Raw genomic sequence first — 22,566 nt, 5'->3', positions numbered from 1 at the left:
TCCATAAGTCACCTAAATGCTAAATAGAGAGTCCACTTGGATGTAATCTCATGTCAGTGTAAATACAGCTTTTTTGTGAAGACCTCAGCAGTCAGAGAACATCAGAGTATAAACGGCACCATGAAGCCAAAGGAACTGTTAAGGACGTAATAAAATGTCAATGTTCAATAGATCATTGAACCTTCAATCGTCCTAGCTTCAATCGTCCTTGCGCGTTTTTGGTCCTTGACCAAAAAAAGAGGAAAAAATAGTACACCAGAGTGCAGGTTCACTGAATGACACACCTCGTTTATTTGAGCTAACTCCTTTTATACACGTCAGAAGGCTTCGTTATGACTGTTGAGCAGAAAGTTTCGATATGACTGTTTGGCAGAAGGTGTCTCTGGCCTTGGGTGTTATCAAAAATGGGGGAGTCATATTAAAATCGTCATTCCTCAGTAATCTAAACTCCTACATAACTTCATGGATTTAATCATGTATCACCCTAGTGTTTTGGAAACGGAACTTAATTGTTAGATAATGGAAGATAGCTTCCTGAGTAAGAAATAGAACAATCCAACAATCCCCCTGTTTACATAGTGGAACTATGTAACAGACCCTAAGCAGTACTACTCTATGTGGAAGGCAATCAGAGGATATATAAACAACATAATCATGAGCTAAGCATTTTTCATAAGGCAGTACTACTCTTGAGACAGGACAAAAACCTCCCCATATATTGATTTGAGGAGGGAAAAAGACAAGTCCCGTAACATGCTAAGAGAAAAGACACTGTATATTCTTAATCAATAATTCATCCATCTGGACACGACGTCGTCTTGTGTGAGCAGAACTTCAGGAGTAGGAGCTTCTTCGGAGGTCATCAACATCTGTGATTCCGGCTGGCTCATATTCTTTTCCACCACTCCCGGGACCATCTTGACACACAGTGTCCTCGTACATGGATTAATACAGCATCCGAAAAGCAATAACAAAGTAACAGCAGTAACAATAGCAATTATAAATGTAATTACAAGGTGTTTCCATTTTCCAAACTATGCCGTAGCCCAATCTTCCAGGGGGTTGGAAACGCCTGTTGAATCTGCCATTTCAGCAGCCAAAGTTTTTCATGTAGGGCTCTCGTTACTTTTCCATCCGAGGCTGTGTTGTTGGGAATAAAAGTACAACATTGTGGACCAAACATTGCACAAACACCATTCTTTTCAGCAAGGATCATGTCAAGGGCCATGCGATTTTGAATTGCCATTAGGGAAGTGGGGGCCAATTGTTCAGCTAAACCTTCAATGGCATCATAATGGACCATGAGTGGTACTGTACTTTTAGGTAATTTTGGCCACATATTCTCATACTTGGCGCATCGGGAGCTAACATTATGGTTTATTTGGTATATTTCAATCATGCAATTTAGTGAATCAATATCCTGGAACTGAAGATACAGTGGGTCGTGCGGCTGCACACATTATACAATGCCCAAAATTGCCAAGTCGGGCCGTTTCTTGTAATTAGGCTATCCACAGGTTTTGTTGTGTGTATCCTGTGGCTTAAGCTAAAATTTGGCTTGATGTAATTTTGTCTGTTTTGAAAATTTCCACTATGCTAGGTGGGTTGTTAAGTATTTATTCTACAGGAGGGTTTGCGACAGCCTTGGAATTTGATTGGTTGTTAGCGGTTTGTTCTTCCTCAAATACATTGATGTGGATAAGACCACGTGGATCTCTTCCCGAAACATCCTCTCCTATCACTAAATATGAATGTTGTGTTTGTCCAATTACCTGACCATTGATGCGTAGCATAATAGGGTTTTGTGTTGAATCATAATTTCTTTGGAATTTTATTCTATCCATTATTGCATTATGGTTTCTCTGGCCCTTAATGCCTTTGTCCACCATTTTTTGTGGGGCCCACCTGCCGGTAAAATGGGTGGTTTGTCCCCATGTCTGACACCATGTGTGACTATATGGCAAATTCTGCGCGCATCGGGTCTGTACCGTCTGGTCGAAACATAAGTAGATGTCTGTTCCTCTATACGAGCTGTTATAGCTTCAACAGTTAATCACTTTGCATTAAGTCGAAAACATAAGCATTGTTTGTTCCTTTCTTTGTGATTAATTGGAATTTGGAATGGTATTCCACATTTGCTTGGTACCATTTCTCCTGCTACATGAATTGTTGGTCTACTAAATTGCCCCTGTTTGCCCGAATGCAACACTAAAGAAACAATCAAAGTGGTTTGGCAACACGACATTGTGACCTGTGGAACCAGGTAGTCCCTTTTCCTTCAAGTTGGTAGGCGTGTGAAGTCCTCGCAGTCACGGTGAACGGTCCCGTCCACCTTGGTTCAGACCACTTCCTCTTTATCACTCGAAACCAAACAGATCCAGGTGGATTATCGCCGTCCGACTGGATGCCTGCAAAGCTGGACAGAACACCTCTTAATTGATCAAAGTAAGACAGGTGCGACAAGGAAGAAGATGACTCAAAAGTTGAGCCAGAAACTGGACCAGGAAAAGAAAAAGAAAAACCATGCTTTATTTTGAAAGGGCTAAGTTTGTGTGTACTATTTACAGATGCTCTGATGGACATGAGCACAATTGGGAGAGCTCTCAACCATGACATATTTGACTGTGCACAGCATTTAGCCAATTTTTGTTTTAAAGTTGCATTCATATGTTCAACAACTCCTTTCGCTCACTAGTACTTCAATTACAGCCCATCCAGCCACTAGTTCCCCATTGTTTTTCCTATAAGAACAACCAGCCGTAAACAACTTTCTCCCTTCCTTCAACGGTTCCGACAATAAATCTGAACGACATGGTTTGTCTTTTCTAGCCTTCTCCTCACACCAATGCATTCCTACAGTTACACCGTCAGCCATGTTAGTATTGACAGGTGTAAACTGAATATGCGGTTGTTCTAACTGATATTTTCTTTTTTCGCTTGTTTGAAAAGGTAAATAGTCGTGAGTTGATGAAAGCGGTTGTGGAGTGTGTGGTGTGTACGCAGAGCGGGTGCATAAGCACTACATGTGCGCATTTTTCGATAAGAATCGCAGGTGCTGCTGCATACCTCTCGCAGTCAGATGCACGTGCTACTATTGGTTCTAACAAAACACTCGTGTGTAGTAGTACCTTTCTTTCGTCCCATACTAGTTGGTACAATACTGCAGCGGCAGTCTGAGTTTTGTTAGAGATGTCCAAATGAAACAGTAATTTATAGTTGGGAAGTGCCAAAGCAATGGCTTGACTTAATTCTTGTTTAATTTGTATGAAAAGTTATTTCTCATCATGTGTCCAATTGAGTTTAGCCGACAGATTTCTTAATCCTTCTCGTTTAAGTGCCAATGAAATGTGAGGCGCAGAAAATGCCATTTTAAACCAAGGCAATAAATCCGATGTCAGGTGAACCACTGCTGCAACACCCTCTCGTCCCACCACTATTCTATCAGTTGCTAAAATACCATGAGTGTCTGATAGTTTTCAAAAAATTCTTGTTTATAAAACAAATTGTGTTCCCTATCATAGAACAACGTACAATGTGGAGGGTCAGGGGGTGGCAGGAATGGTCCCAAGGACACAATCCACGGCTTCCACTCCGCAAATGCCTGCAGCACGCTGTTATTTATTTGACACGTGTTGTCGAGCAGTCCCCAATAGATGTCAGCAACAGGAGTCACAGTTTTTTGTTGGACACATGCCAGCACGTATACGCAGGTCTCCTTTGGCCGGCAGCATGGTTCCATCTGGAAACACGTCAAGTCCGTGTACTGCACAGACAATGGCAGCATTACATTTTTGAAAAATGTTTCTTCCAAGTAGGTGCACAGGACAAGTCCGATGCATCAGGAACTCATGCATAAATACTTGATCAGCAAGGTTCACTGGTACAGGGGCAGAAAAAGGTACACATTTCCCCTGCCTCGTCCTGTTGTTTCACCACGTCCTCTGGGCAGCAGGTTGGGACAACAGTTGGCAGTGTGTCCCTCTTGTCCACAGGCGTAACAACTGTAGTTACTCTGTGCTTCAGCAGGGCCTCGACAGACACACGTGCAACGTGTCCAGTTTTTCCACATGCAAAGCATCTTACGGAGTTCGCGCCGCGGGAGTGACACCTGAAACCTCCTCTGACCCCCCTCTAGTCTGCTGCAGTAGTAGCAAAGTGGCCCATGTCGGGTCCTGCGACAGTAGCTGAGGTGCTATGACAGATACTGCCTGTTTTGTTTTTTGTTGTTGTTTTGTTTTGTTTTTGTTCTGACACATATTCTCTGACAGCGCCTCTATGCAGTTTTACAAGGTTTTTCTGCATTTGTTCTATCTCACTGTTTTCAGAAGTCTTTTGTCTATCCATCTTTTCATAAAGTGAAGTACTGTTAGTTCTGGGTATAGTGAGGAAGTTTGTTGTGCATGCGCATATGGTGGTTTTTTTTATTTTTCAATCTCATCCTCCTTTCTGTTGTTTCCTTTTGTAATGCCGTAATCATGGCATCATCTTTTGGTTCAATCATCCCCACCGATGCAAGTACATTCATCACTATACACAGATATCAACGCGAATGACCACCTAACAAGGAAAAACACAGACATTGTCAGACAGACATGATTCCGCAGGAAACGAGGTAAAATTGTATCTACTATCTAATATGACAACTGCATAGTATTCATAAAGTTGATCACCAGAGGAGGATGAAATGATGGTCATAAAAGTTGAGGAGCCGGAAAAAAAAAAAAAAATGACCCAGGAAAAAAAACACCAAGGTAATTAAATCAATTTGTGTGTGTCGCATAAAATATAATGCGTGAACTAGATCAAGACTTTTATCCAGACATCAGTTTCTGACACAAACTAAATCATACGTTATACTATACTGATGACCAGAACAATAGCAATTTCAAGTCTGAGCATCCACTTTAATAACAGAAGTCTGAATGCCAATTTTCAAAATATCCCAGACAACTTACAGTAAATCAATTCAAGAAACCATTCAATATAACTGCAGCATCTGAAACCTGCCTCATCTCTGAGAAACGATTTGATTTTGAGTTGAATGGACATGATTTCAAATACATGACAAGGAAAGATAAAAACCCCTCCTTAAGCCGTCACCTTATCGTGGTGGAGGGGTTTCTGTGTCCCAATGATGCTAGGAGCTAAGTTGTCTGGGGCTTTATGCCCCTGGCAGGGTCACCCATGGCAAACAGGTCATAGTTGAGGGACCAGACAAAGCACGGCTCAAAGACCCCTTATGAAGAAGACAAATTATGGACACAGGTTTCTCTTGCCTGGACGCAGGTCTGGAGCCAGGCCTGGAGTTTGGGCTCGAAGGAGAGCGCCTGGTGGCCGGGCCTGCACCCATTGGGCCCGGCCGGGCACAGCCCGAAAGGGTAACGTGGGTCCCCCTTCCCATGGGCTCACCACCTGTGGGAGGGGCCATAGTGGTCGGGTGAAATGCGAGCTGGGCGGTGGCCGAAGGCGGGGACCTTGGCGATCCGATCCCCGGCTACAGAAGCTGACTCTAGGGACGTGGAATGTCACCTCTCTGGCAGGGAAGGAGCCCGAGCAATTGTGTGAGGTCGAGAAGTTCCGACTAGATATAGTCGGACTCGCCTCCACGCACAGCTTCGGCTCTGGTACCAGTCCTCTCTAGAGGGGTTGGACTCTCTTCCACTCTGAAGTTGCCCACGGTGAGAGGCGCCGAGCAGGTGTGGGTATACTTATTGCTCCCCGGCTCGGCGCATGTACGTTGGGTTCACCCCGGTGGACGAGAGGGTAGCCTCCCTCCACCTTCGGGTGGGGGGACGGGTCCTGACTGTGATTTGTGCCTATGCACCAAACACCAGTTCAGAGTACCCACCCTTTTTGGAGTCCTTGGAGGGGGTGCTGGAGAGCGCTCCCGCTGGGGACTCCATCGTTCTGCTGGGGGATTTCAATGCTCACGTGGGCAATGGCAGTGAGACCTGGAAGGGCTTGATTGGGAGGAACGGCCCCCCCGTCAGAAGCCGAGCGGTGTTCTGTTATTGGACTTCTGTGCTCGTCACGGATTGTCCATAACAAACACCATGTTCAAGCATAAGGGTGTCCACACGTGCACTTGGCACCAGGACACCCTAGGTCGCAGTTCGATGATCGACTTTGTGGTCGTGTCATCGGACTTGCGGCCGCATGTCTTGGACACTCGGGTAAAGAGAGGGGCGGAGCTGTCAACTGATCACCACCTGGTGGTGAGTTGGCTCCGATGGTGGGGGAAGATGCCGGTCCAACGTGGCAGGCCCAAACGTATTGTGAGGGTCTGCTGGGAACGTCTGGCGGAATCCCCTGTCAGAAGGAGTTTCAACACCCACCTCCGACAGAACTTTGCTCATGTTCCGGGAGAGGCGGGGGACATCGAGTCAGAGTGGACCATGTTCCGCGCCTCCATTGCTGAGGCGGCCGACCGGAGCTGTGGCCGTAAGGTGGTCGGTGCCTGTCGTGGCGGCAATCCCCGAATCCGTTGGTGGACACCAATGGTGAGGGATGCCGTCAAGCTGAAGAAGAAGTCCTATCGGTCCTTTTTGGGCTGTGGGACTCCTGAGGCAGCTGATGGGTACCGGCTGGCCAAGCGGAATGCAGCTTTGGTGGTCGCTGAAGCAAAAACCAGGGCATGGGAGGAGTTCGGTGAGGCCATGGAGAAAGACTTCCGGACGGCTTCGAGGAAATTCTGGTCCACCATCCGACGTCTCAAGAGGGGAAAGCAGTGCCCCATCAACACTGTGTATAGTGGGGATGGGGCGCTGCTGACCTCGACTCGGGACGTTGTGAGCCGGTGGCGAGAATACTTCGAAGACCTCCTCAATTCCACCGGCACGCCTTCCCATGAGGGAGCAGAGTCTGGGTTCTCTGAGGCGGGCTCTCCTATCTTGGGGTTGAGGTCGCCGAGGTGGTTAAAAAGCTCCTCGGTGGCAAGGCCACAGGGTTGGATGAGATTCGCCCGGAGTTCCTCAAGGCTCTGGATGTTGTAGGGCTGTCCTGGTTGACACTCCTCTGCAACATCGCGTGGACATCGGGGACAGTGCCTCTGGATTGGCAGACTGGGGTGCTGGTCCCCCTTTTTAAGAAGGGGGACCGAAGGGTGTGTTCCAACTACAGGGGGATCACACTCCTCAGCCTCCCTGGTAAGGTCTATTCAGGGGTGCTGGAGAGCAGGGTCCGTCGGGAAGTTGAATCCCAGATTCAGGAGGAGCAGTGTGGTTTTCGTCCTGGCCGTGGAACAGTGGACCAGCTCTACACCCTTGGCAGGGTCCTCGAGGGTGCATGGGAGTTCGCCCAACCAGTCTACATGTGTTTTGTGGATTTGGAGAAGGCGTTCGACCGTGTCCCTCGGGTGGTCCTGTAGGGGGTGCTTCGGGAGTATGGGGTACCGAACCCCATTGATACGGGCTTTTCAGTCCCTGTACGACCAGAGTCAGAGTTTGGTCCGCCTATCCGGCAGTAAGTCGGACTCGTTTCCGGTAAGGGTTGGACTCCGCCAAGGCTGCCCATTGTCACCGATTCTGTTCATAACTTTTATGGACAGAATTTCTCGGCACAGCCGAGGCGTAGAGGAGGTCCGGTTTGGTGGCCTCATTATTGCATCTCTGCTTTTTGCAGATGAAGTGGTTCTATTGGCTTCATCAAGCCGTGATCTCCAACTCTCATTGGAGCAGTTCGGAGCCGAGTGTGAAGCTGGGATGAGAATCAGCACCTCCAAATCTGAGACCATGGTCCTCAGTCGGAAAAGGGTGGCGTGCCCTCTCCAGGTCGGGGGATGAAATCCTGCCCCAAGTGGAGGAGTATCTTGGGGTCTTGTTCACGAGTGAGGGAAGAATGGAACGGGAGATCGACAGGCGGATCGGTGCAGCGTTTGCAGTGATGCGGATTTTGTATCGATCCGTTGTGATAAAGAAGGAGCTAAGCCGAAAGGCGAAGCTCTCGATTTACCAGTCGATCTACGTTCCTACTCTCACCTATGGTCACGAGATGTGGGTCGTGACCGAAAGAACGAGATCCCGGATACAAGCGGCCGAAATGAGTTTCCTCCGCAGGGTGTCCGGGCTCTCCCTTAAAGATAGGGTGAGAAGCTCGGTCATCCGGGAGGATCTCAGAGTAGAGCCGTTGCTCCTTCACATCGAGAGGAGCCAGATGAGGTGGCTGGGGCATCTGATTCGGATGCCTCCCGGACGCCTCCCTGGTGAGGTGTTCCGGGCACCTCCCACCGGGAGGAGACCCCGGGGACCACCCAGGACACGCTGGAGAGACTACATCCTTCGGCTGGCCTTGGAACGCCTCGGGATCCCCCCGGAAGAGATGGATGAAGTGGCTGGGGAAAGGGAAGTCTGGGCGTCCCTACTAAAGCTACTGCCCCCGCGACCCGACCTCGGATAAGCGGTAGAAGATGGATGGATGGATAGATAAAAAGGGCGGGGGTCTTGTTGATACGTAAGCAATAATCTTTCGTACAAGGTGGTGGAGAGCATATCAGTCACAATATATGATGTTATCAGAATCAGAATCATCTTTATTTGCCAAGTATGCCCAAAACACACAAGGAATTTGTCTCCGGTAGTTGGAGCCGCTCTCGTACAACAGACAGACAGGGGTTATGGAATGTATTTCTGTAGAAATATATTTAAATATATATATATATAATAATATAATATAATATATATATATTATATATATATGCTCATAAATATATATATGCTTTTAAATACATTATATATATATATATATATATATATATATATATATATATATTTAAAAGCAAGAAAATGTGGTAGTTAACTGTGTGACTAGTACGGAAGGAATATTTGGAAAAAATAATCAGAAGTTACAGTGGGTACGGAAAGTATTCAGACCCCCTTAAGTTTATCACTCTTTGTTATATTGCAGCCATTTGCTAAAATCATTTACCGTATTTTCCGGACTATAGAGCTCGGACTATAAGCCGCGCCCACTTTGTGTAGGAAAAAACATTTTTTTTTACAGATATTAGCCGCACCGGAATATACGCCGCGGATATATACATTATGAAATTAGATCTTTACACAGAAAGATTTTGCAAATATTTATTTACATACCATGTTTCCAAACAGTGCCTATAACACGGCAGTAAAATGGCTCAAACATAACAGAAAAGTCATTGTTTTTATTCATCCTCCTCCTGTTGACTGAAACCACGGAAGTCGTCTTCTTCAGTGTTCGGAGTTGAAGAGCCTCAGAACGTCTCAGTCACACACCATTTCAGTCTCTCTGTCGCTCTCAATGTCATGTTCATCTCGAGACAGTTTCCGCTGAAGTTGTGCTGTTCTCCTCACGTAGTAGTCCAGCCTTTCGAAATCCGTTGGTGATCGTAGATTCTTTCACACTGCTCCACGCTTTTAAGATCCACTGGCAGACCTCAGAAAAGGATGATCTTCGCATGTGGCCAGTTTTTGTGAAAGATTTCTCGCCGCTGGTCATACAAGCCTCCCACTCACCTCCGAGTGCCGCTTTAAAAGCACGATTCACACTGATGTCCAGTGGCTGCAAAGACTTTGTTGTACCTCCAGAAATCACAGCTGGAATTGAGTTTGATCTCTGGATGGTTGCTTTCACAGAATCTGTTATATGGGCCCTCATACTGTCCAAAACAAGCAATGCTTTTTTCCGGTGAAAAAATCATCCCGGACGCCTACTGTAACACTCAGTCAGCCATTCAGTCATTAAGCTTTCTATCATCCACCCTTTTTTGTTTTGGATGTCGAGTAGGTCTTGTCAGCTGTGGGTGTGCGCGCACACGACACAAACACAAAAATGCACAAAAAGGGGAAGCCTAGAGCTGCTCTGTACATGCGCGCCGCCATGATGACTGATAATACCCACAGTGGCGGATGGAAATCCAAACCACTTGGCAAATTCGTAATCAGGAAATGTGCCAAACTAATAGAGACACAGCCCAAAAGACTTGTAGCTACACTTGCAGCTAAAAGCGCTTCTTCAAAGTATTGACTCAGTGAGGCTGAATACTGTTGCAAGCTGCACTTTTTAGATTTTGTTTAAAAAACAAAACACACACACCACTTTGTATCACTCTATCCTATATAATCCCAATAAAATTACGTTTTGGGATTGTAAAGTGACGAAATGTGGAAATGTTCAAGAGGTATGAATACTGTTGCAAGTACACCTTGTTTTTTTTAAGAAGTGTTTCCAAAACAAACAATCTATCCTCTCCCTTTTACAGTGTGGCACGCCTGCTTCTACAGTTGTCCCGTCCACTAGGGGTGGTACATGGGCTGTCCTGAACACACTGTTGTACCCTGTTCTCACTATTTGGCGATTCCTCTGCTCTTTCATGTTTCCGAGCCCACCACAAGAAACATCAAGAGGCTCTCTTCCCTTGTCTCAGTCTTACACTAACTCAGCAACACGCTCTGATAAATCAAACAGGTAAGTGACAGTCTGCTCCTTTTTGGATTGTGCACTGTGTATATCTATTATAACAAAGACCTTAAGTTAAAAATCTCATGAGTCAGTTAAAGAAAAAGTACAGTCCCCTCAAAGTATTGGAACGGCAAGGTCAATTCCTTTGTTTTTGTTGTGTACTGAACACATTTGGGTTTCAGATCAAAAGATGAATGTGAGACAACCTACCCACTTTTCAAGTGAGCAAAAGTATTGCAACATGTGACTTATTGGTGTTTCTTGTTGCTCAGGTTTTGCCTTTTTGATTGATTGCTTAAATATTACAACCCCGATTCCAGTGAAGTTGGGACGTTGTGTTAAACATAAATAAAAACCGAATATAATGATTTGCAAATCATGTTCAACCTATATTTAATTGAATACACTACAAAGACAAGATATTTAATGTTCAAACTGATAAACTTTATTGTTTTTAGCAAATAATCATTAACTTTGAATTTTATGGCTGCAACACGTTCCAAAAGAGTTGGGACAGGGTCATGTTTACCACTGTGTTACATCACCTTTTCTTTTAACAACATTCAATAAACGTTTGGGAACTGAGGACACTAATTGTTGAAGCTTTGTAAGTGGAATTATTTCCCGTTCTTGCTTGATGTACAGCTTCAGCTGTTCAACAGTCTGTGGTCTCCGTATTTTACGCTTCATAACGTGCCACACATTTTCAATGGAAGACAGGTCTGGACTGCAGGCAGGCCAGTCTAGTACTCGGACTCTTTTACTACGAAGCCACGCTGTTGTAACACGTGCAGAATGTGGTTAAGCATTGTCTTGCTGAAATAAGCAGGGGCGTCCATGAAAAAGACATTGCTTGGATGGCAGCGTATGTTTCTCCAAAACCTGTATGTACCTTTCAGCATTAATGTGCCTTCACAGATGTGTAAGTTACCCATAACATTGGCACTAACACAGCCCCATACCATCACAGATGCTGACTTTTGAACTTTGACTCCATAACAGTCCGGATGGTTCGTTTCCTCTTTGATGACGTGCACAATTTCCAAAACCAATTTGAAATTTGGACAGAATACTTTTCCACTTTGCATCAGTCCATCTTAGATGAGTTCGGGCCCAGAGAAGCCGGCGGCGTTTATCGGTGGTGTTGATAAATGGATTTTGCTTTGCCTAGTAGAGTTTCAAGTTGCACTTACGGATGTAGCGCCAAACTGTATTTACTGACATTGGTTTTCTGAAGTGTTCCTGAGCCCAAGCTCCAAGCTTCTCCAACTCAGCGTCTCGCCTGCCATCTGCCAGTGGATTTATAGCTTCCTGACGGGCAGGACACAGCAGCTGAGGCTGGGAGAGACCACCTCATCCACATGCAGCATCAGCACTGGGGCACCCCAAGGTTGTGTCCTCTCTCCGCTGCTCTTCTCTCTCTACACGAATGACTGCACCTCAACGCACCCGGCTGTCAAACTCCTGAAGTTTGCAGATGACACCACTGTCATCGGCCTCATCAAGGACGGTGACGAGTCTGCATATCGACAGGAAGTGGAGCGGTTGGAGCTGTGGTGCGGCCGACAGAACCTGGAGCTGAACACGCTCAAGACTGTAGAGATGATCGTGGACTTCAGGAGGCATCCTTTGCCACAGCTGCCCCTCACGCTGGAGGACCTTCAAGTTCCTTGGAATTACAAGTCTCTCAGGACCTGAAGTGGGCGATCAACATCAACTCCGTCCTCAAAAAGGTCCAGCAGAGGATGTACTTCCTGCGGCTTCTGAGGAAGCACGGCCTGCCACAGGAGCTGCTGAGGCAGTTCTGCACAGCCGGTCATCGAATCAGTCCTGTGTTCCATCACAGTCTGGTTTGGTGCTGCTACAAAAAAGGACAAACTCCGACTGCAACGGACAATCAAAATAGTCGGTACCCCCCTACGCACCCTTGAGGACTTGCACGCTGCCAGAACTAGGACAAGAGCGTGCAAAATCCTCTCGGACCCTCCACATCCCGGTCCTCTTCCAGCTCCTTCCCTCAGGTCGGCGCTACCGATCACTGCAAACAAGAACTGGCAGACATTCCAACAGCTTCTTCCCTCTTGCAATCAACTCCTTAAACAACTAACCTACAATTCCATTGCAAGATGCTGCCAATTTTTTTTGTCTGAGTTTGTTGTCACATTTCACTCGTGCACTCACTGTAGTAGTCACACCACGCTGCACTATTTGCATATCTGTTGTTGACCAATACTGGCCACTCATGCCAGAGTAGCATCTGCCCCATTTGTTCACTGACTGAGGAGTATCTGCAACATTTACATAATCAACATTGTCCCAGATTATCGCACTACTCGTCACTTTAAACTGCATACACTCCTTGAAGTCTCGGCGCCCTTTGCAAAATGGTCACTGCACCGGACTATTGCGAGATTAGTCATTCAAACTGCTCTAAGTGCTATAGGACTCTGCATCTTTTTGCACAATTGTCAAAAAAAAAAAAATTTGTACCGGCATTACCAGATAACTAGCAACCCTTTTATTGCTCAGTGACTGTTTTTGTCAATGTCTTTATGTCTCAAAAGTGTTCTTTCTCAGTTGACTGTCTGTTGTCGTACTAGAGCGGCTCCAACTACCAGAGAGACATTCCTTGTGTTTTTTGGACATACTTGGGAAATAAAGATGATTCTGATGTGGTGATATCCTTTACACATTGATGTCGGTTTTTGATGCAGTGCCGCCTGAGGGATCGAAGGTCACGGGCATTCAATGTTGGTTTTCGGCCTTGCCGCTTACATGCAGTGATTTCTCCAGATTCTCTGAACCTTTTGATGATGATATGGACCGTAGATGATGAAGTCACTAAATTCAATGCAATTGTATGTTGAGGAACATTGTCCTTAAACTGTTCGACTATTTTCTCACGCATTTGTTCACAAAGAGGTGAACCTCGCCCCATCTTTGCTTGTGAATGACTGTGCAATTCGGGGAAGCTCCTTTTATACCCAATCATGGCACACACCTGTTCCCAATTAGCCTGTTCACCTGTGGGATGTTCCAAGCAGGTGTTTGATGACCATTCCTCAACTTTCTCAGTCTTTTTTGCCACCTGTCCCAGCTTTTTTGGCACGTGTTGCAGCCATAAAATTTTATGTTAATGATTATTTGCTAAAAACATTCAAGTTTATCAGTTTGAACATTAAATATTTTGTCCTTGTAGTGTATTCAATTAAATATAGGTTGAACATGATTTGCAAATCATTGTATTCTGTTTTTATTTATGTTTAACACATTGTCCCAACTTCATTGGAATTGGAGTTGTAAATTAATACGCTTCAGAGAGAGGTAATATCTACTTTATGTCAAAGTGATGGATGGCCGGATGTGTCGACGTCACCAGAACTTCCAACTTCATTGGAATTGGGGTTGTATAAACCCAAATATGCACTAATCTGTACTTTCAATAGACTGCAATGTTGGATTTACGTGTCTGGAACACGTTTGAGGCAGGCGAGTCAAGCTCCCGAGTGTTCGGCCGACCCGGTCCGCACCGGGAACAGGTGGATTCAACGGAAGGGAGGAAGGGGAAAAAAGGAGGAAAAGCAGGCGGCCAACGAGTTCCCAGGCAGGACGTCTCTCGGGTGTCTCTGTTTGTCAGACGTTCAGAGCGATCGCTCTGCGTCCGCCTCCGTTCCCTCGTACTGAGCTCGGGCCCACAAGCGGGGTGGCTCGGAGCGCTTGAAGGAGGCTCTGCAGCCGGGCATGATCCGATGCGTCCTTGCCACCTCGGGTGAAGTGGGCAACCTGCCTGGCGCGGTTGTCGGCGAGTTGGTCGGGGTGAGACCAAAGGAAACTTCTCCACCAAAACTCCCAAAAGCTTCTCAACTGATCCCAGCTCCGGCCCCTTTTATGGCGGTGCGCCTTCTGTATGTGTTAAATACAGAAATAGACCCAGTAACTGAGACTGAGCCTTTTAATACGGTGTGCCCTATGGTCATCAAAATACGGTGCAAATGCATATGTTGAAACCAAGGTGTAGAACAACACATTGATTTAAAAAAAAAATAATAATAAAAATAATGGTGTTAGGAATGTGCAAAGGAGGCGGCACGATGAGCAACTGGTTGGCACATCTGCCTCGCAGTTCTGAGGACCTGGATTCAAATCCGGCCTTTCCTGTGTGGAGTTTGCATGTTCTCCCCATGGCTGCGTGGGTTTTCTCTGGGTACTACGCTTTCCTCCCACATTCCAAAAACATGCATGGTAGGTTGATTCAGGACTCTGAATCGACTATAGGTGTGAATGTGAGTGCGAGTGATTGTTTGTGTGTGCCCTGCGATTGCCTGCCGACCGGTTCTGTCAAGAACGGAACAGAGTATAGGACCCAAAAATGCACGACTCAAACAAATGGACAGTTTCCAAAAAGAGAGGTTTAATATACGGGCATAGGTCGGTACACAGGCAGACAATCCAAGAAAGGCAACAGTATCCAAAAACATGAGGCAAAGAGGCGAGGTCGATAATCGGACCAGGGTCAAGTCTTACTGTGAGTCTGTGACGTGGAAACAAGGAATGCTGGAACGCGACGACAAGGTACAACGAACTGGCGACGAGAGGGAATGAGACACGAGGTTAAATACAAGGGGTAATTAGGGTGAACGAGGCGCAGGTGGTGAAGATGCTCACAGGAGCAGGTGTGTGTGAAACAGGGGGAAGACAAAAACCGGAACACACACCCATGACAGTACCCCCCCCTCCCTTAACGGCCGCCCCCGGGGCCCCTGGATGCGCAACGTGGTAGTCCCGAATGAGCGAATCATCCATGATAAACGCAGACGGCACCCGTGAACGTTCCTCAGGCCCATAGCCCTCCAAGTCCACCAGATATTGAAACCCCCTCCCCCTCCGACGAGACGACAACAGCCGCTTCACAGAGAAGACAGGGCCCCCATCCACAAACCGGGGGGGGAGGAGGGGGCCTGGAAGGCGGGACCAGAGGGGACTCCCGGGCTGGCTTGAGTAGGCTGACGTGAAAAGCAGGGTGGACCCGCATCGACCTTGGGAGCCTCAGCTTCACGGTGACAGGGTTGATGATCTTTGTGATGGGGAAGGGGTCAACGAACCTGGGAGCGAGCTTCTTGGACTCCACCCGGAGTGGAATATGTTTGGTCGAGAGCCAAACTCGCTGACCCACTTTTTAGTTTAGTGCCGGTGTCCTCCGACGGTCTGCAGCGGCTTTGTAGGACCGTCCCTGGCGCAGCAGCATCTGGCGGGCTCGCTCCCAGGTCCTCCTGCAGCGTCTCACCAAGGTCAATGCCACTGGAACTGTGAACTCTGGGGCTATGGCAGGAAACGGATGGTTGGTAACCATCCACAATGTGAAAAGGTGATAGACCAGTGGATGCAGAGGGGAGGGAATTGTGGGAGAATTCGACCCAAACCAGTTTCTGAGACCAGGATCGCGGCTCCTGTGAAGAGAGACATCGGAGCCCAGTCTCCAGGTCCTGGTTCAGCCTCTCGGTTTGGCCGTTGGTTTCTGGGTGACACCCAGATGACAGACTGATGGTCGCACCTATGAGATTGCAAAACTCCTTCCAAAATTGCTAAATGAATTGGGGACCCCTATCAGACACCACATTCTTGGGGAAACCATGGAATTTGAATACCTGATTGATCATCAGAATCAGAATCAGAATCATCTTTATTTGCCAAGTATGTCCAAAACACACAAGGAATTTGTCTCCGGTAGTTGGAGCCGCTCTAGTACAACAAACAGTCAATTTACAGAACACTTTGGGGACATAAAGACATTGACAAAAAACAATTGTGCAAAAAGATGCAGAGTCCTCTAGCACTTAGAGCAGTTCGAACGACTAATATTGCAATAGTCCGGTGCAATGACCATTGTGCAAAGGGCGCTGAGACTTCAAGGAGTGTATGCGGTTTAAAGTGACGAGTAGTGCGATCATCTGGGACAATGTCGGTTGTGCAAATGTTACAGATACTCCTCAATCAGTGTGCAAATGGAGCAGATGCTACTCTGGCATGAGTGGCCAGTATATGAAAATAGTGCAGCATGGCGAGACAACTACAGTGAGTGCACAAGTAATACATAATTGGCCCCACAGAAATGTGACAACGAACTCAAGTCAAAAAATTGCCAGCTTGTTGTAATGGAATTATAGGTTAGGTGTTTAAGAAGTTGATCGCAAGAGGGAAGAAGCTGTTGGAATGTCTACTAGTTCTAGTTTGCGTTGATCGGTAGCGCCTACCTGAGGGAAGGAGCTGGAAGAGCTGGTGACCGGGGTGCAGACGGTCCGAGAGGATTTTGCACGCCCTTGTCTTAGTTCTGGCAGCGTGCAAGTCCTCAATGGTGGGTAGGGGGGTACCGACAATCCTTTCAGCAGTTTTGATTGTCTCCGGGGTCATTAACTCTGCAGTATCTTTAGCTGAGGGGAGTTTCGGGAGTGCAATAAAGTGAGCCATTTTAGAGAACCTGTCAACAACGGTGAGAATTGTGGTATTACCTTTCGAGGCCGGTAATCCTGTCACAAAGTCTATGGAAATGTCTGACCAAGGACGTTGTGGTATTGGCAGGGGTCGCAACTCCCCAGAAGCACGTTGACGAGAGGATTTGTTAGCAGCACATACCTGGCACGCATTGACGTAATCGATAACATCCCTCCTAACATTAGGCCACCAAAAGCGCTGATTGCGTCTTGGCAATGCCTGGGTGACATACAGTTCGGTTCGTGTGAGCCCAGTTGATGACTCTTCCCCTTAAGGTCGGAACCACATAAAGCCTGTTTTCAGGGCAATCTTCAGGGCTAAGAGTGTTTTTCAGAGCCCCTTTAACAGCAGTTTCAATGTCCCAAACAAAAGCGGAAATGAAACATGACTTGGGCAAAATAGTCTTAGGGTCGGACAAAGAATTATCTTCGCAGAAAATACGTGACAAAGCATCTGGCTTACCATTTTTAGAACCAGGTCGGTAGGATAACATGAAATTAAATCTAGTGAAGAACAGCTAGCCTGCCTAGCATTTAATCTTTTAGCAGTTTTAATATACTCAAGGTTCTTGTGATCTGTCCATACTAAAAACGGAGTCTGTGTCCCCTCAAGCCAGTGCCTCCACTCCATCAAAGCCACCTTGACTTTCAGCAGTTCACGGTCACCAATGTCATAATTTTTCTCAGCTGGGGTCAGTTTTTTGGAGAGAAAAGCACATTTCTGGGAGAGCACTGCTCCTATTCCGGCATCAGACGCATCGACCTTTACCACAAACTGCTGTTTGAGATCTGGCTAAGTAAGGATGGGAGCGGAGGTAAAGCTCGATTTAAGTTTTTGAAAAGCTGCCTGACAAAGCGGGTTCCATACAAAAGGTTTGTGTGGCAAGGTAAGATCATGCAAAGGAGAGGCTATAGAACTGAAATTTCTGTAGAAGTTTGCGAACCCTAAGAACCTTTGTACATCTTTGCGTGACGTGGGAGTAGGCCAATTAATAACGGCATCGACTTTGCAAGGGTCCATTTTGACTTCACCTTGAGCCAGGACGAACCCCAGAAAAGAAACGGACGCCTTGTGGAACTCACATTTCTCAGCCTTGACATATAGTTGATTCTGCAGTAACCGCTGCAATACAGAGCAGCATGAATAATGTGAGTCTCCTCATCCGGGGAGAATATCAAAATGTCATCCAAATAGACAAAAACATAAACATTCAACATGTCACGCAGGACATCATTGACAAGGTTTTGGAAAACAGCTGGAGCGTTAGTAAGTCCAAAAGGCATTACCAAATACTCATAATGTCTCGTTGGTGTGTTGAATGCTGTTTTCCATTCATCCCCCTCCCTTATCCTGACTAGATGATACGCATTTCTTAAGTCCAGTTTGGTGAAAATCTTGGCTCCCTCCAGGAACTCAAAGGCAGTGGAGATGAGAGGAAGAGGGTACCTGTTTTTTACAGTTATCTCGTTGAGACCCCGGTAATCGATACAGGGTCGCAGGGTCTTGTCCTTTTTGTCCACAAAGAAAATCCTGCTCTCGCAGGGGATGAAGATGGGCGAATGATCCCGGCTGCCAGTGATTCTTCCACGTACTCCTTCATGGCCTTGTGTTCCGGCCCTGAAAGAGAGAACAACCTCTCTCGTGGGGGTGTGGTTCCAGCCAGCAAGTCAACAGCACAGTCATAAGGTCTGTGGGGTGGAATGGATTTGGCCTTGGACTTGGAAAAAACGTCTTTAATATCCTGGTAACAGGTGGGCACTTGAGATAAATCAGGATCCCCAGATGGGGTCTGTGGATTGTCCTTAGAAACATAGCCCTGAACATCACATGGCGGCTTGAAACAGTTCCGGGCGCAATTGCTGCCCCATGACATAACCTGCCCAGAGGACCAGTCAATGTGGGGGTTATGTAATTTCAACCATGGGTTCCCTAAGATAAGGTCATGATTCATGGCGTCAAAAACATGAAAACTAATGCATTCCGAGTGAGATTCAGGAAATGTCAATGAGTGTTTGGGTGCGGTGGGTGATCTTGCCCATAAAACTGCCGTCTGTTGCGGTGGCGTTTTATTTGAAAGGTTCTAAGGTGCATACGTCTAACGAGGAGGGAGTTAAGTAAGTTAGCGTCAGAACCAGAGTCAATTAATACAGGTGTATGAATTTATTGATCAGGAGAGCATAGTGTCACTTTAGGAAGAATCTGTGTAGCGTCTTCCTTAATGAAATTCAGACTCATCTCTCCCGTGCCCTTGCTACAACTTTGACGTGACAGTTGCTCACAGAATGACCCAACTGACCGCAGTAGAAGCAACGTCCTTCCCTTCCATTGACGTTCCTCAGGGGAGAGACGGAACCTGCCCAGTTGCATGGGTTCATCCGTGGGGACGCTAAGCCAGTGGGTTGAGACCGGAAACGGGGGATCTGCCTTGGTTTGGCTGGTCACCGAGGCTCGCCCTCCAAGTGCGCGGTGACGCAAAGCCCTCCGCCGATCTCCATCCAGCTCGCGATCCAAAAGCCTCTTGTCGATTTTTACAGCGAGAGCGATGAGAGTGTCCAAGTCGGTCGGCATGTCTAGCGGGACTAAATGATCCTTGACGGCGGGGGATAGTCCTTGAAAAAAGGCATCAAGTAGCGCCCGATTATTCCAATGACTCTCAGCTGCTAGAATGCGAAACTCAATCGCGTAATCTGACACCCTGCGCTTGTTGTAAGGTGACAAGGGAGCGAGCTGCCTCACGAGCTGGTGTGGAAAATTTAAAAATTTGCTCCATAGTCTTTACGAAAAAAGCCCATGAATGACACGCGAAAAAAGCCCATGAATGACACGCGGCGGAATTGCGGCTCCATTCAGCAGTAGCCCACGCCTCCTGGGTCCATGTCCAGTTCGTTCTGTCAAGAACGGAACAGAGGATAGGACCCAAAAATGCACAACTCCAAAACAAATGGACAGTTTCCAAAAAGAGAGGTTCAATATACGGGCATAGATCGGTACACAGGCAGGCAATCCAAGAAAGGCAACAGTATCCAAAAACATGAGGCAAAGAGGCGAGATCGCTAATCGGAACAGGGTCAAGTCTTACTGTGTGTGAGTCTGTGATGTGGAAACAAGGAATGCTGGAACGCGACGACAAGGTACAACGAACTGGCGACGAGAGGGAATGAGACATGAGGTTAAATACAAGGGGTAATTAGGGTGAACGAGGCACAGGTGGTGAGGATGCTCACAGGAGCAGGTGTGTGTGAAACAGGGGGAAGACAAAAACCGGAACACACACCCATGACTAGTTCAAGGTGTACCCTGCTTCTCGCCCGAAGATAGCTGTGATGGGCTCCAGCACACCCGTGACCCTAGTGAGGAGAAGCGGTGCGGAAAATGAATGAATGAATATTCAAAGGACTCTCCAGTATAACTGGGAATGAAAGAAATTATTTTAACTTCATGTATGGCTGGACTCTTGCTCAGTTCAACAGTATATTTAAATACAGGTAGACGTCATACAAATTTTGCATACTTTTGTGCTCTACTGAACATAGTATTTCTTGAGGGGACAAAGAGAAATATATGCTGGTTTTCACATATTACCTGTATGTTATCCTGTAGTTTTTTAACATTGCAATCATTGCAGGGTTAAAGAAAATCGCAATTTCATTTTTCCCAATATCATGCAGCCCAAATGTCAATCCAAAATGTGTTCCCCACAGTTAACCCATCCATAAAGAGAAGTGGGCAGCCACCGTGTAGCATCCAGAGAGTGATTCCAGATCCTGATAGCACCTTGGATTGACTCGAATTCAACCCTAAATATTTGTAGTTGACTGGCAAACTAGAAACCTTCCTAAGAAAATCCACACATACAAGGGGAGCCATACTGGAATCAAACAGAGGGCCTTCCTGCTGTGGAGCAGCAGGGCTAACCACAATGCCCTTTTAATTAATTAATTAATTGGTAAATAAATACAAAATTTAATTTTTCCTGGTGGTGGACGACCGGTTAGCACATCCAGCCTCGCCTTTGTGAAGTTTTATGTTCTCCCCGTGTCTGTGTCGGTCTTCTCCGGGTACTCTGGTTTCCTCCCAGGACCCAAAAACATGCATGGTAGGTTAATTGAAGACTCTAAATTGCCCGTAGGTGTGAATGGTTGTTTATATGTGCCCTGCGATTGGCTGGCGACGAGTTCAGGGTGTACCCGCCACTCACCCAAAGATAGCTGGGATAGCCTCGAGCACGCCCACGTCCCTAGTGAGGATAAGCGGTACAGAAAATGGATGGATGGAATTTTGACTTCCTTAGCCACAGCCACGCTGGGACCATTATTCTGTAGTCGCTGCATCACTGTAAATCATTATCTTTCCCTCTGTCTCTTCTCAGAGAATCGCTTTCCAGGCCTTTCGAGAATCGTCCCAAGAACTTCAAGAAAGATGGTAAAATCTGCCAGCTCAGGTCTCAAGAGGACAGTGAGGATGACAACAGCACCTGGAATGGGAACTCAACACAGCAAATGTAGCTCTTTAAAAGTAGCTTTTCTTTCTCATCTGCTCCCATCCTAAAATCGCCACCACTACCACCCCATCTCGGTTGAACAATAACAACAATAATATTAATAATGCAGTCATTCTAGATTTTGTTTTGTATCTTGTGTTAGGTTCACTTGCGTGGCAAAATCTTAAGTTAAATGATGTACTTGGAACCTAACTTTTATTTTTCACATTAGATCAAAAAAGAGACATTTTTCACTTGCTCAAACTTGCATTTGTTGCTAACATAGTGATATTCTGCAACCAACTGTATGTTTCTATGAAATTGTCCATGAAGACTGTGCTTCATCCAACACTGGGGGAAAAAAATGCCAAAACTACAGACTGAGTTCTGTTGTTTGTTCATCACAGCAATGCCAACACTTGATGGATTACAAAGATGTTTCTCAAGCTTTTTACACCAAGTACCACCTAAAAAAAAAAATACTGAGCTCCAAGTACCACCGTCATGAACGACAAAAGTACTATTTTTGTAAGCCACTGTAATATTACAAATGTGAATGTTTGACGACATGCAAATATATTTAACTTATAATTACAAGGTTACAAAGTTACTAATTACAAGTGATCTGTCCTTAGGCAGTGATTCTTTCTTGAACCACCAGAGAGCCCGCCGACCACTACTGTAGAGTTACCGTAACACATGAGAATCACTGGATTAGAGAATCATTGCACTTTATAAAAGCAAGAAATGCTAGAGACACCAGAAACATACATAGGCATGTTTTTTTTTTTTTTCATAAAAATTTAACTTTTTGCACATCCGCTTCATAGTTCTAAGGTCCAAGGTTCTAATCTGGCCTTCCTGTGTGGAGTTTGCAAGTTCTCCCCGTGCCTGCATGGGTATCCTGTGGGTACTCCAGTTTCCTTCCATGTTACAAAAAATAAAACTTTCTGCTTATAAAGTTTTCCAAACCCTTTCCAGACCTGCTGACCCTAATATGCTGTCCATATGAACCTTGTAAATAGTATTACTTTTGTAATCTAAACTGGGTTGGTTTTGTAGGAAGTCTTTTATTGTAAATTTTACTGTCCCTACACAAACACAGTTTTTGTATAATAGCTGTGCTGCTTTTATGGAACGTAGATGCTTTTGTGACTTCAGAT

At 46.2% G+C, this 22,566-nt stretch overlaps 1 protein-coding gene across 2 annotated transcripts in view; it reads left to right on the top strand.

Moving 5' to 3' along the window:
• ubxn4 (UBX domain protein 4) overlaps nt 1-22,364 on the top strand; it is a 70,556-nt gene extending 48,192 nt beyond the window's left edge. Inside the window, exons 12-14 of one of the 2 annotated variants that reach the window (XM_061692212.1) lie at nt 10,235-10,440; nt 10,617-10,655; nt 21,293-22,364. In XM_061692212.1, the coding sequence (XP_061548196.1) occupies nt 10,235-10,440; nt 10,617-10,655; nt 21,293-21,428 (381 nt within the window). In that variant the 3' untranslated portion in view covers nt 21,429-22,364. The remainder of the gene's footprint in view (nt 1-10,234; nt 10,441-10,616; nt 10,656-21,292) is intronic. The other variant, XM_061692213.1, reaches the window with a different exon arrangement.
• The last annotated feature ends 202 nt before the right edge of the window (nt 22,365-22,566 follow it).

Source organism: Phycodurus eques, chromosome 12 (assembly GCF_024500275.1).
Source record: "Phycodurus eques isolate BA_2022a chromosome 12, UOR_Pequ_1.1, whole genome shotgun sequence".
Taxonomy (NCBI): Eukaryota; Metazoa; Chordata; class Actinopteri; order Syngnathiformes; family Syngnathidae; genus Phycodurus; species Phycodurus eques.
The sequence above is the reverse complement of the archived record's forward strand: the minus strand, read 5'-3'. Positions and strand labels throughout refer to the sequence as shown.